This window comes from Malurus melanocephalus, unplaced genomic scaffold (genome assembly GCF_030028575.1).
Source record: "Malurus melanocephalus ecotype Western Australia unplaced genomic scaffold, MMel_1.1 scaffold_657, whole genome shotgun sequence".
In the NCBI taxonomy this organism is placed as follows: domain Eukaryota; kingdom Metazoa; phylum Chordata; class Aves; order Passeriformes; family Maluridae; genus Malurus; species Malurus melanocephalus.
Window position 1 is genome coordinate 164,614 of NW_026623889.1, and position 14,957 is coordinate 179,570.

General features: G+C 44.2%; 2 protein-coding genes across 7 annotated transcripts in view; one reads left to right on the plus strand and one right to left on the minus strand.

Annotated features, from left to right (window-relative positions):
- The first annotated feature begins 435 nt into the window (after nt 1–435).
- On the plus strand, nt 436–4,449 carry CCNI2 (cyclin I family member 2). The gene is made up of 4 exons (XM_057383717.1): nt 436–686; nt 1,983–2,117; nt 3,065–3,139; nt 4,273–4,449. Exons 1-4 carry the CDS (start codon nt 573–575, stop codon nt 4,447–4,449), a joined length of 501 nt encoding a protein of 166 aa, XP_057239700.1. The 5' UTR covers nt 436–572.
- SEPTIN8 (septin 8) overlaps nt 4,445–14,957 on the minus strand; it is a 41,805-nt gene continuing 31,292 nt past the window's right edge. For 2 of the 6 annotated variants that reach the window (XM_057383718.1, XM_057383720.1), the window contains exons 10-11: nt 5,787–5,828; nt 4,445–5,672 (exon numbers count right to left, since the gene is read on the minus strand). In XM_057383718.1, coding sequence (XP_057239701.1) covers nt 5,507–5,672; nt 5,787–5,828 — 208 coding nt within the window. In that variant the 3' untranslated portion in view covers nt 4,445–5,506. Of the gene's footprint in view, nt 5,673–5,786; nt 5,829–11,544; nt 12,581–14,957 lie in introns of those variants that run through there. The other 4 variants (XM_057383719.1, XM_057383722.1, XM_057383721.1 and 1 more) reach the window with 4 other exon arrangements.

The window sequence follows — 14,957 nt, forward strand, 5'->3', positions numbered from 1 at the left end:
CAGAGATGTTTATTTCCTGTAAATACTCTTTAGTCTGAGACTGAGTGGGATTTCCAAAGTGGTATCTCCAAAGATTAAACTGCTCTGAGGAAAACTTTTAACTGGGAATTCTTAAACATCCTAAGAACAGTCATCTTTGAGTCTTTGTATGGAAACATACAAAGCCTCTATTTGCCAGAAACTTGAAATCAGGCGACAACAGGTTGCAATATAATAGCTCTGCAAATGGAGAGCAGAATGTGTGAAACAGGATAAATGGAGTAATCTGGACTGCYCGACCCAAGGTTTCTCAAGCTTTTACACAGCGCAGGAGGGAAAAAGCTGGGCTATTTGGGGAAAAACCATCTGACATGTTTTCTTTCACCATGAACTTCCAGGGAAAATGGATATCAGTATTGCACTGTCTGCAAACAAACAAGTCCTATGGCTGCTCCTCAATTCTCAGTGCTGGAAATGCATCAAAAGTGAAAATCATACTTTGTACAAGGAGCTGGGATGTTGCTTTATAATTCTTTTTTGTTTGTTTGTTTTTGTCAGTAGCTCCCTACAGGAAACTGGCTCAAAGAGCTGCCATGAAGTGTCCTGGACAAATAGAGAGCTCACGACTTGCCTTCTTCCTGGAAAATGCCTTAGGCAGAGAGGCTAGGATTTGGAAAGTKCCAGTTTTCCAGAATCTCACCCTAAAGGTATCCTTCCCTGTCCYCTTTGGAATTCCCTGAGGAACCTTGCAGAGATGTAGTGCTAGTACTGCCATCTGACCTGAATGCAAAAKTCATCCTGCATGGACTAGGCTTAAGGAATGGAGGGGGAGGAGGGTCTGTATTTGTCCCATTTTACATTTTAATGATGCCTTGTGTAAACCAGAGGCTTTGCATTTTGTTCTGACTCGACTCAGTSAGAATAGTAGTAGTTTTGGGAAGTGCGAAATAGTTTTGGGTAATGTGGTGAAGTAGGAACAGCCCCATTGATAGTAAAACCATAAATTTGCATATTAATTGTATTCAGCACTATCTGTGAGTTCCATCTTTTAAGGTGGGAGAAGAGGGAATTCACTGGGCTTAATAGAAACCCAGCCCTATTCCAATCTGTCTTAAGCTACAACACTCYATGGCCCCTGTAGAATTTTGCTTGGCTGCTTTTGTAAGTGCATCAGAACCATGGGAGAATGCACAGAAGTGCCTTGAAAGCCTTGTCTCTTTTTTTGCAATAGTCTAGAAAAATAAATGCTACTTTTTACCAAGGATTTTTACTACCAAATTAAACAAATTAGTGAAACARATAATGTGATGAGTAATATTAAATGAGTTGGTGGTTAGTGCTGTCAGTTCTGTGTAGCTGTTTGGCCCTTTCAATTCTCCTACAAAAATGTTCAGGTGCATGCCATGGCTCCTGGGCCATTGGCATGGCAGCCAAGGTCCCCCTCTCACCAGCTTCAAAAAAGATATAAGAAGGAAAAAACTCAGTACATTTTGCTATGTGCCTTTGAGGAGTCACAAACCTGCCTCTGGTCCCAACACAGCAAATCCAAGGGTTGTTAAAACTCTTGCAGAATCAATCAGAACCTGCTCCTGGCTCTGGTTTCACTGTCGAGGCTGGCTGAGTGGAACACGTGCTACATCAAGGCTTCAGTTTTTCCATGGTAGGAATAACGAGCACACTCAGGGCCTTGTTTATAAGGACTTATTTCGGGAGGGCTGGGTGCTTCCCCACTCAGTGCTCCAGTACAACCCAGAACCAGGCCTGTGTAAGCACAGCTAGAGCCAGGCTGGGTGGGCAGCACRAGTGAGCACTTTAAACTGCTCCAAAGTGTGCCCTTGCCCTCCCTCTGTGGACACAGCCACAACTTCCTTCATTTCATGCCTCCAGCCATCTCAGATGCTAATTAGAGCACTTAAAAAGATTTGAGTCTTCCTTTGGAGATATGTTAACAAAATCATYAAAGCACTAACTGTATTTTTCTTCTAACTTTTCCTTCCCCTCAGGGCACAGATATCTCTCTGTCGTGTTACAAAAAAGCGGTTCTCTGGATTGCAGAAATCAGCTCCCAGTTCCAGTTTTACCCAGAAACATTCGCCTTAGCCACCAGCATCTTCAACAGACTGTTGGCATCAGTAAAGGTAGAGATCTCTGTCAGCTTTTCCCTGGCTAGATTACTGCCTGGGACTGTAAGGAGCATGTAATCAGTTTAAACACAAAGCAGGGACTATGTTTGGCAGCAGATTTAGGGAGCAGTCAGGGTCACTGCTGGGGAAGGCCATTAAGCAAATATATATATATATATATATATATATATGCACACATGTATGAGCTTGAGTGTTTGATGAGGTTCCACTGACATACAGTCCTCATTAGAAGTGTTTGTGTGAACTTAGTCCAACTGCTGTGATAAGTACAAAGAATTCATCTGGTTTCCTCTGCTAAACAGAAATGATTCACATTATCACTTTTAATATTCTGGGTTTTAAACCACTGTTTTTAATTAAACTGTGGGGTGAGTTTTTCTGCCACTGAAGCTCCAGCAAAGTTAGGAGTTGAGCTGAGCCTTGCAGATCTCAATTCTATGTAGGTTGATAATGGCATATATAATCATAGAAACATTGAGGCTGGAAAAAGCCTCTGAGATCATTGAATCCAGCCTTTGGCTGATCACCACCCTATCAACTAAGCCATAGCACTTAAGTGCCACATTCAGTCCTTTCTTGAACACTTCCAGGGATGGTGACTCCCTCACCTCCCTGGGCAGCCTATTCCAATGCCTAATAACACCTTCCATGAAGAAATTCTTCCTGAACTCCAGCCTGAGAAGTGAGAAGACGAGCAAGGTGCATTGTGGCATTGCATAGTCTAAAAATTGTGGGATACAAGAATAAAAATTGCACCAATAAAGGATTTTCTGCTTCCTTTGAATTTCCTTATTCTATTTTCAGCTTCTGGAGCTAAACTTACTCAGAAGTAACTGTAACTTAAATGAAAGTTTGAAACTTGTGCATGTGTCATAGAATGACAATTATTTACTCCAGGACTCTTATCTTCTTTACTCAGTGTTTTCTTCTTTTCCCTTCAGGCCCAATTAAAATATCTGCAGTGCATTGCAATTTCCTGCCTTGTCCTTGCAGCAAAAACCAATGAAGAAGATGAGGTTTGTGTGTTTGTGTTTCATTTTAAACACACTAAAAGTTGTTCTTGTTTCCAGGTCTGTCAACAAATTGGACATAATGAAAAAGTGTTAACTTGTTTACCCTAAGTAGTCCTTAAAGGTTCACAGTAGCACTTTAAGTCCTGTTTCATTGTTGCTCTGAAGAATTGTGACCTTTAGGGATGAAGGACTTGTTGTTGTTTATGTCATGGATGTGTTTTCCTCCTCCTGCCCTCTCTCCTCTACTCAGAATCCACAGCTCACAGTAGATCTTAGTCTGGGGGAAGTCAAGATRCACATCAGAGGGCTGTAATTCCCTTGTTAAAGCTGCTGGGAGGGCACAGCTGGTGTGAGAGAGCCGAGGTTCTTCAGAGGAAGCTTTAGATAGATGAGTTTGCTTGGAGYCAAAACTGGTTTCTGAACCTGGGGAGGAACTGACTTGAGGTCTGCCCCTCAAGATGAGCAAGTAAAGTCAGCAACCAGTGAGAAATTACACAGGAAATGTCTTATGGCAGAAATGCAGTGATAGACTTCTGCAGGCATTTACAAACATTAGCCAAAAGCATTTCAGACTGCATTCCTCCTCTTTTCTTCCTTCGGCTTTGCAAAAGAACAGGAAATTCAGGAGCTGGAGTCAGACATGCACATCTCTTCAAACAGCCATTGCTGTCTGAAATGCTCTTCACAGCCTTTCTTAGGTGGTGTTACATTGAGGTTATTCTTCTTTTCCTCTCAGCTTCAAAGGAGAAGCTGAGTCAATGACCACCGGAAACAAGACAACCACAGCAGGCGCTGTAAAACAGGCTGTCAGGAAACCTTCTCTGAGCAAAACCAATGGTAGCAGGGAAGGTGCATCACTAATGCCACATTAGGGAGACTCACAGTGACCCATGGGGCTCAGAGCATCATTTTTGCCATGAGCTGGGTCTACAGCAGCTGCCCTGGAGTGAGCAGGGAGCGCTCTTCACTTAGGATGGGAAGTGCCTAGGACCAAGGTCTCCTGGAGGAGCATTCTGCTTAACATAAACTTGTTCAAACTTGTCAGATYCCTTCACAATACAGAGAAGCACACACAGCACTGTGTAAGACGTTGGCTTCTTTATTTTTTTTTTAAATTTTTTAAATTTTTTATACAGGTAATACCATCGGTGCAGACGCTCGCGGCGCAGAGCGGGTGTAAACTCTCTCCAGCTGAGATCTTGAGAATGGAAAGAATTATACTGGATAAGCTTCAGTGGGATCTTTACACAGCAACACCAATGGATTTCTTAAAYATTGTAAGCACTATGTTTTGCCATTTTTTTTATCTTTAAAGAAACAATTCCTTATCAAATAAGACTAAAAAACACAAATGCACACACACACACGCACATCCACACATCCTTCCCAAGATGCTTGGCAAATTACCTATTCCTACCTATCTGCAGGTCTTTTAAAGAATATTACAGTAATTTTCTTTTTAAATTTATTTTTAAAATTTTCTACTATTTAAAACCTTCCATTTTGCTAAAAAAAATTACTCTCATCTTTAAAGGATAACTAAAATGGACATTAAAAAGATTCTCATAAYGCACAACCATATGCCTTCTTTATTTTTTTAAATATAGGCTGCAAAAATATTTCTAACTATTTCCCTTCTATTAATACTGTACATAGAAAGCTGTCAGAGTTTTGCTACATTTCACACACAGGTTTTTTCTTAAACCATTTTCCTTTTCATCCCACTAATTATTCATTTATGCAATGAGACTACCCTGATCCAGCACTTAGTTCACATTGCATTACTAAACATTTAATAGAAACAATTAAACTTCATCTTCAAGAAATGATCATGTTCTAGTAAGGCAAAAATTCATGTGATATGAACAGATCCTGGATCCCTTTTTTAAGGTTATGTGCAAATRTTAAGCCATTTTAGGCTGCTGATTGTGAAGACTGCCTTTCGTAGGTGCTTGTTTCCTCAGTAAATTCAGAGTGCAGTTGGTATTACTGGTTTTACTGGATTTGGAGCTGCTGGCCTGAATTGAATCTCCTGGACAGCAATCTGGATAACATAGAAACCTCAGAAATTGTTAGGAAACACAGACCTCGTACATTCATTATCAGCTCAAAAAAACAGTTCAATGATTGGCAAGTACAAACACAAAACACACAAAAAAAAAAAAGATGGGGGAAGCCTTCAGGTTTCCTGATAAGAGATGAAACTCATCTGTACCTTTGGGTGATGACATGAAAACATATAAACTTCACTAACCTCTGCTTTTCTTTTCATATATATATGTATATATATATATATATGTACACTTTGTCTTCTCTGCAGTTCCATGCCATGGTGATGTCCAGCTGGCCCCATCTCCCACCCAGACAGCCTCAGAGGAATCCTTCCCTCCATGTTGCACTCTTGACCAAGCAGCTGCAGCACTGTATGGCCTGCCACCAGCTTGTGCAGTTTAAGGGCTCCACACTGGCTTTGGTGATCATCACCTTGGAGCTGGAGAGGCAGACTCCTGGTTGGTTTGTTGTTACTACTGATCTGCTAAAAAAAGCACAGGTAGGAAGCAAAATGGCCTTTGGTCACAAATCCTGAGGGCAGGACATGAAAAATGAATAAAGCCACATGTATTTACAGCCACCACAAGCAGCTCCTGACCTGTGTGTCCTTGTTCTGCCTTCGCTGCAGACCTTGCTGGTGCTAACAAAAGAGAACAAAAGTGCAGTTCAGGGGTGGGACTGGAGAGAAGGACATCCCTTTGGCAGGGAAGGGAGGTTTCCAAATTCTTGGCCACAGACTGCCCCCTGTATCCTGAACCAGGAGAGATTCTCTCATGACAGGGGAGTCTGAGAGCTCCAATAAATCTGCCCAGTTTCACCAGCCTCCCACCGAATACTGAGAAACCTTTTAAGTATAGTCACATTGCTCTTAAAATTTAATCTGTTTGACTTTCAAAACAAACTCTATTTATTTTTCTTTTAAAAGCTTTTCCTGTTTCATTAAACACATGCCTTTTTAAGAGGGCACACTTAGAAGGCTAAAGACCCAGGCTGCCAGCGTGCCATCCACTTATTTTATGGTCTTTGTTTGAAATAACCTGGCCTCCTGCTTTCCCTGCTGCTTGTTGTTTCCGGCAGAGTAAGCACTTGCTCACCTTTTGTGTAGCAGTTCGGGAGCTCCTGGATAAATGTTYTCCATCAGGATCAACAGCATATTGTTTCTATTCACTACTCAGGCATCCAACCTGTCCCTGCCCTCCCCCTCATTACTAAGTGACAGGAGCAGTGACCAGAAAAGAGAGTAATTTATCCAGAACTTACAATAAATCTGCGTCTTTCCTTACAGGTGAAGAGTGCTGAATTCATCCACTGCAAAGAGCTTGTGGATCAAGAGTTAATGTGCTTGCAGCCACCCAGTGCTGTTTATATTTTCTATCCCATCAGCCAAGCTGTGCAGGGCCATGCCAAGGCAAGGCTACCCTGCCACCACCCTTCTGAATGGAAGAATTCCCATCAAGGGAGCTTGAGGGCTGCTGTAAGCCAGCCTGTTTCARCACCAATTCCTGATGAAACCATGGAGACTGAGGAATGCTGTGGTGGATTCAGACACCTGCACTGTGAGGATGGGGAAGTGAGTGCTGGGAGGATGAACACAGGAGGCTTGTGCCCTCAGCTGAGCTGCCCCTGTCCTCCCTTACAGCCACCTGAAAAGGACTAGTGGAGAATTACTGTTTTGGAAACAGCACCTGCAGAACCTGCAGGTCCCAGCAAACAGAACAGCTGAAACAACAGAGCAAAAGTGTCACTGTGCTTCTCAGAAGATACAGTTGGCATTACCCATCTATTTTTTATGTCCTTCCTAAGCAGTGTGTGCTACTCCTCAGTTTTAACATCATGTAAAGRCAGAAAGCTGGGGAGAGGAGGGACTCGGTCACAGTCCTTCAATCCAGTTGGCAGGCAGCTACAATCTGCATGGAGAACCACTTCCCTCAAAGTTTATTTTTAGAATAGCCATGATGAAGTTTGACAGATTGAGCCTTTCATCCAGCTCATGCCATTGTTCTCTCATTAGAGCTAATCTGGCTCGGCCCGTGGGAGCCAAACAGGAGCTGCTGTCGAGGAATGGGCAGCCCCCATTCCACTGCTGCCTCTGCAAGAGTTCTCAGATGGAACCAAGGTTTTGATTCAGCAGTGAGAAGCCTGAATCAAATCTGCAGTTTTCCTTAAGGCCTTACCTTGTAATCCAGGTCTCTGGAATCTGTGCTTATTCCTGGTTAAGCCATTAAAGACTCAATCACAATTCCTATGAAATGTGGGAAATCACTTCTTATCTATAATCACCATTGCCTTGGGCTCTTACAAACCAGCATGTGCTGATCAAGTTTTTTTAAATTTAGTCTGTCTTACCAGACTGGACAATACAAAATGCCTTTAATTAATTCCCCTCCACCACTACAACCACATCATTTCTTACAAACTGCTTAATGTTCATAGCAAAGTGGTTTCACAAAGGTCAAATTAAACCACTCTTGCCCTTAAAAAAACCAGCCTCACACATCCTTTTAAAATGAGTGGGGGTTTGGTTTTCGATTTAAGCAATAGGCATTGTTAGGTAATTGTTACCCCATTATACCTAGACAGGTATAATCCAGACAGTATGAGATAGATAACAGCACCACACCTGCAATCCTGTCACAGAACAGGAGGGGGTTTCATATGGACTGGCATAGGCTAAATACTGAGCAGGTGTATCGTGTAATGACATGGAATAAATAACTTGGGGACAGAGATGGGACAGGARCGAGAACATCCTTATGCTGTGCAACAGCAGAGCTCATCAGTACAGCAAGAAAGTTTCTGGACTTCTTTCCTTCCTCATTGTGTTACCTTGTAGGAGAGGAATTCCTGAACAGCAGTCTTGCAGGACTGATGTGCCGAGCAGCTGTTCACACTTTCTCARGTGTTACATTTGCCTGGGTGAGCTCTGAGAACATAGCGAGCTCTGTGTGTGCAGGCAGAAAGCCACGCTGCTCTTCAAACCACAGAGAAAGTGCCCAAGTGTTCCAGTGCAAATGGCACGTGTGAGCAGGCATGGCTCGAACCAGCACTGAAACCCATGGAATTCCCATCAGCCAGGTCAAAGCTGCAGATGCTGTCTGAGGGGGAGCTCTGCCCAGGCTGGGAGTGCTGCAGGAGCAGGACTCGGGGGGATGGGTTAGACTTGATGAGGTTTGTGAGGTTCCCATACACTCAGGGGCAGGCAGCAGCATGGTTGGGACATGGTGTTTATGTATCCTAGCACAGGGAAGGTTTTCATTTCACAGCAGGGCCCTTCTCTCCTCCTGAGCAGCACCTTCCTTTCCTCTCACAAGCTGGGACTTGACTGCCTGGCTTTTGGGAAAAGGCAAGTCATCTTTTATAGTTTCCATGAAATAAAACATAAGCTTGGTCTGCCTCTTGTCTGTGGTCTGGAATAGCCTGGTTGAAAGGTAATGCCCACACAGATCCCTGCAGAAAACTGGGTTCTGCTTCCCTCCCATCCCTTTGCTCTATCTCAAGCACTGTCACAGCTGCATTTACCTGTGGAAATGCTGGCAGAAATGTTCTACACTCAGTAATTAACACGCTGTAACTTCGTACCACAAYAATCACAACCTTGTGTTTTCCCCCCAGCTTTCAGCCTGTGTATGTAATTCTTGCCTATAAGCTGAATAATGTTAAAATCCATGAACAAACTTGCTTTTCAAAGTCTCTGCAGATCTCTGATCAACAATCAAAAGTATAAATTAACAGGGGTTAACTCTAAAAGGTAAAGGCAGTGCTGGAAGGCCCATCAGAGCCCTGTGCTCCCAGTCAGTGTGCAGGATGCCATACTGGGACAGGAACAGTTCACTGGAGCCTGCCTGCACTCACAGGACACACTGCTGCTTCTCTCTGGCAGCACTGCTCCCTCCCACACTGCAGTTACCATAAAGGAATAAATGCTTTTGTCTTGGTTTCAGCAGGTTAAAAATGTCACTTACCTTTACATTCCTGCTCAGCCTGGAGCTTCCTGCCCCAAAGAAGGAGCTGCCAGCTACAGGAAGGAGCTGCTCTTGCAACAGGAACGTTTTTGTTACAGAAAGAGCATTTTGGATAGTGAGAACAGCACCAATTTTTTTTTTTTTTTTTTCCTGGCAGAACAGCGTCAGAACCCTGTCAATACCTTTCCCCTCCCTGCCTGGACAAGTAATGAGTGACAAGATGAACACTCCCCACACACACATGACAGCAGTGACAGGAACAATCACTGTGCCCAGTGAGTTTCAGAGACAATSACCATCTCACCTGGTGCCTGCCTGTTTGGACTGTGTGTACAAAACAAGTTTATTCCAGCTGCAGCTCAACTCACTGCTGCTGATCCCATTTGCTGCAGTCCAGTTACKGGTGAAAATGTGCCGGATTCAGTGAGTGCTGGCAGGTCTGATGTGGTTATGGCTAGCWCTGTGGGGATTGTTGTTTTGGGGAATATTCACTCCCAGGAAAATTACAGAGAATGGTTACAGAATATTTTCAAAGAGCTCTTATTGTCCTTATCCTGATGTGGCGAGGCCCCTTCCCTGGGGGATCTTGGCCCAGGGGAAGCACACCTTTCAAACCCAGACTCCTCTGGAGTTGCCTCAATTCAGGCCACATTTCCAGGTGCCTGAAGCTAGAACACCTTGTAAACAAAGCTGCAGTTACACCTGAAATCCCCCAYAGTAAACACCCACAGAACTGTTTTCTGTGGCTGTTTTAAACCACCTACAGAAACAGCAAAGCATTTCARAGCCTCCCATSCACAACAAGATCCCCCATTCATAAMCCCCCACCAAAARGAACCATGTCACAGCTCATGCAGTCACCCAGGAGCCATTCCAGGTGAGGACGGAGCTGCCCCATTGCAAGACAACCCTCACTGGGTTTCTGACAATAAACTGACTTGGTGTCACTACTTACAGAGGGCGTGGGATGACCTAGGAGAAGTGTTCATTTACACAGCTGCACAAATAAAGAAACTCCTGTGGTCTGAGAATTGACCAAGACACAAGAAAACTGCACAGGGAAGACTAATGCAATAGTTATACCTCGTTTGTGGGGTTGCATCTATGCAGTTGTTGGGTTTTTTTCTCCTGCTAATTGACTTTAGTGTGTTAAATTGAATTTGAGCAGTACTTACAGTTCAATTCTTTAGGAAGGCAGAAAAGTGCACTGAGATGGAGAGATGCATTAACTCCTGGCAGGTCTCAGAGTCCCCTCCCATTCCTCCTCAGCAAGGCATGCAACTGGAATCCCSCCAGTGACCCAACTATGGTCACGACAAACAGAACTTAATCAAATCTTCTGAGCAATTTGGAAAAAGAACAAAAAGCTTTTATTCCCAATTCACCTATCCAGCTGGGAATCTAACTTGACAATAGCTCCAAGCYGGATGAAAGCTTTGCCAAAGGAATTAGAGTGGCTGGCCTCACAAGAGAACACAAGCAAGTTTGAAACAATCATCAAAGCAGCRGCAAAGGCTGCGCCATGGCTGAGCTCAGCCTGGTGGTCACACACAGCTTCAGCTTGCCCCTTCTGTGCAGGACACCACATGTGAAGACAGACAGAGCCCTCCTAAGTGGACTTCCAGCTCTGAATTCATGCCCCCAATGACACAGCAGTGTCAGACCCTGGTGCTTTCCCCTGGTCCCACTGCCCGACACACGCGGTGCCTCATCCCTGCCCACTGTGGCAGCAGGGAACAGCATGGGGTGAACRTGTTTGGCATGGGGGTTCATCCCCACTGCCTGCAAGTGGCAGGAGTCTCCACAGCTTCCCCATGTGCCCAGTCTGGTCCTCTTCAGGCCACATACCTGCTAGAACTGCAATCTACTTCCCAGTTCTAATTTATGCCAAGGGCATCCAGTGGGTTCAGAGGCTGTCAGGTACCACACACCCTGGGGACAGGAACCCAGTGGTGCCTGGGGTAGCCAGTACCTCTACACCAGCCTCTCCTTCTCAGCAAGCTCTTGAGGGGTTACAGAGACACAAGGTCCTCGGTGGGAGCCTACAGGGCCCCTGTCACACCCCCCCCATTCTCTGCTCTCAGCCTTTGTCCCACTGTGGTCACCCCACCCAGCACGGTAGAGGCACAGGGTGAGATTCCCTTCAAACCTCCTGCCAAGGACTGGCTTTTGGCCAGTCCTCCCCTGCCATCCCCAGGGCAGTGGGGAAAGCAGCAGCCTGGAAAAAGGCAAGAGACTGGGAGCAGTAGCTGCCACGGCTTACAGGGGTGCACAGGGGACACCACACTTCAGTCACAAGGCAATGGGGTTAACAAGGGGAAACTGGGATCACAGAGAGTTGTATCACAGAGGATATTGTTGTGGTTAGACCTGGTGCACAAACCATGGTTGTAACAGATGTTTGTTAAACAAGTCAGTTTTGTTTTTATTAAACCCAACTTTGGTACAAGCAGGTCATTCCTGAGATTCATTTACAAGGTTGTTTAAAACAAAGATAAACTGGGGCCTCTCCCTGTTCCTGTGTGAAGTTACTGGGGCACAGACTTCAAACTTTGTTTTTCCCCTTTCCTTTCTTTAAAAAAAAAAAAAAAAGTATTTGTGTAAGGGGAAGTCAGTCTGTTACAAACACAGAACCCACACCAGGAACACTGAGCCTCCAGCTTTAAACCATTTCCCCTCTATTAATAGATAACATTTAGTTGTGCTTTAAAACGGTTCCCTTCTCACCCATCACATCCCAGCAGGATGAGCAGAGCCCAGACTGGCCCTGAGGCAGCAGGTGGGAGGTGGGCAGGGAGCTCTGGGGAAGGGGTTACGGTGTGAGGCAAAATGAGCAGCCCTTAGAAAACTAAAGAGATATAGGTTGGGACAGTTTGGTTATAAAAACTGTAAGTATACAGAAGAAAGCTGCACAGAAGAGTTATTGCTCTGAARGGTGAGAATCCAGCTGAAATATTAGGGATGTCAGATTAGGGATGTCAGGTTCTCCAGTTACACCCCAAAACCAGACTGAGCAGGGGACCCGCAGGACTCTGTTACTGCAGCAAAGCTGAAAGCTCCTCACACTATCCCAGCTTTGTCTCTGATCTCTCTGGAGTCAGTCAGGGTTAACTCCTTTGGGGTATGAGCCCCAAAAATAGCATTTTGGTTTTAGTGCCAGCCATGCAGCAGCCTGAATTAGCAGTTTACCTTCTGGCAGGTATCTTGGATTTAACTTTACCAAGAAACCTGATCAAGCAAACTTCTCCCCATCAAAAGACWTGGTGCATTTTAGTCCTTGCTACATATTCTCTTCTGTGCAATATATTGCAAGCTTAAAGGTGCAAGCACCAATTAATTTCTTCTGCATGAGATGTTTTGGCCTTAATAAATCTTCTAATTAACATATCTTCCTGTTGTTATGGAGTACGCACTGGGAAGACTAAAAAAGCTACAGAAAGAACAAAAGAGAATCAGTGTTTAAGTTTCAGTTATTTACATTATGTAAAGACAGCATGAAAGGTCAAAGCACCAATCTATTGTACAGACATTTGAGTTTAACCCATTGCAACTTGGAGAAGCTCTCAGAGCTGCCAACATCTTGTTTGGAAAAGTCAGAGGATTGGTTTGAAATTTTACTGGGGCAAGAGTGATGAGGGAACGGGAGAAATCCCAGGTGATGGAGACCCACAGGAGCAGCCAGGCAGCACACACAGCTGGAGCARTGGCTTTGCACAGTCCTTGCCTTGTTCCATGGCTCTCAGCTGCACAGTTCCCCTGATGAACAGCCCAGGACAGGGCTGGGTTTGGGCTGTCTCCTCAAGGAAAGCAGAGCCTTGGCCATCACCCTGCCCCAGAGCCTTGGCCATCAGCTGTCAGCTCTGGAACTGCAAAGCGTGGGCAGCACCTACCACAGTGCTGAGCTGCTTCTGTAGCCAACCTGGGCATTCCTGCTCCTCAAAGCATCTCTAGGAGCTTTGCACAAATGTTAATGAATGCTCTCAACACTGCTCCTCTGAAAAACACTTCAGATACCTCTGATAACTTCAGATACTTCCCAGATACCCCTGGAAAGTATGTCATCTGAATTACCAGGTGGCCCATCTTAGAAGGACCAGCTACTCCCCCACCTTTGGTTCCCTGAATTCTGACGTACCAGAATGCACTTGCTCCTCAGTGGTGTCCTCGATTTGGCTTTACAACATTGTGGGATGGAAAAYGATGTAAACATTTCATACAAACCACTCGGTATCAACTGGTAATTCCTAATAAAGCTTATGTCTAGAAGATTTGCAGCTGCTTATTCTTAAAAAGCTCTCAGAGGCAGCCAGGATCACCAGCCTGGTTTTGTTCTTTGAGCAGAAAAACATCCCACCAGAAGCACTGCTTCAGCAGACACTGTGCACCACCCAAACTCCACGCTTCCTGTGTCTGAAGCGCAGCACTGATCTCAGTCCAGCACCAAAAAAAACCCAGAAGGACCCAAAGGTGAGCGAATATTGCTTGGTATGCAGCAATGGCCCAGAGAACACAGCCTGAGAACAGAGGCACACAGCTTTGGATGCACAACCAGCAAAGCCTCCACCTCTGCTGCCTTCTCATCCTAACCTTAAATCACCTTTTTGGGTACCATCACATCAGCAAAGCTGCTGGCACATCCCCCTGCTCAGATCCCACAAAGAAGCCCCAAAGCTCCTTCTACCCAAACAGGGATGGCTTTTGCATTAATATCACAATTTCTCCCCAGATTACATATGAGGTACATTTCAACATACTCTGTGATTAGCTAGTTGTTAATTAATTAGCTAATTGTATTTTTGAATGTTCCCAATAGTCATAAGACTGGTAAGCTTGCAATCATGACACCATTATTTTGACAGATAATACAGATAATGACTAGATTGCACAGAAAATGCACCACTGAATAAATGACACCACAAAAACTCAAAATACATGTGAGATTTAATAAAAGAAAAAAAGTACAAAGTGAGTGGAAAGAAATTAAAAAAAAAAAAAATAAACCAAACCACAACCCCCAACAAGCTGGAAATGACAAAGCAAAGGGATGCAGCATGTCCCAGAGGGCTGTGACCCCCAGGCAGGTCCCCAGGGTGCCTCCACAGCTCCAAACCACCACCYCTGGGGTACCCACCACAGCCAGGCATGACCCCCACAAGAGACCCACAAAACACAATTTAAATTAGRAAGCAGACAACATACATGATGGTAAGTGTTTAAATGATAAAAAAAAATGGATAGTGTTTCCCATTAATACAGATCTTTTACAGATAAATGTATAAAACAGCTGAAAGATGTGTAACTGAATGGTTTCAGTCATTTCTGAGGGTTTTTCTTTCACTTTTTCTAGCCTACAAGATTTAAGTCCTCAGACTGGGTGAGATTAGCATCACCAYGTATTTGTAATTTGTTAAATAAAAATAAGATACAGAGCTACCCTATATACCACAATACTTAAATCTTGTCTCAGCCAAAAGGAAAAACAAATACTGGGGAAAAAAATACGACTGAATGCCCTCGGGGAGATTATGATGTTGAACAAGCAACTACAAGGACAAGGGATGTCTGTCACAACATAAAGTCAAAGGAATATAATAATAATCATCATCATTAAAATATTGTTACATACATTCTGAATGTCTTCTTCAGAAAAAGCTGTGAATTTCTCCACAATGCCCATGGATTTGAAGATTTTTTTACTCTTTGTTATAATAATTTTTCTTAACTACCTGTTATTCTAGGAAAAAAGAATTGATCTCTGATGAGCCAGGGCAGAGAGAAATCATTTGCATAGATCTTGCTGGCTGCAG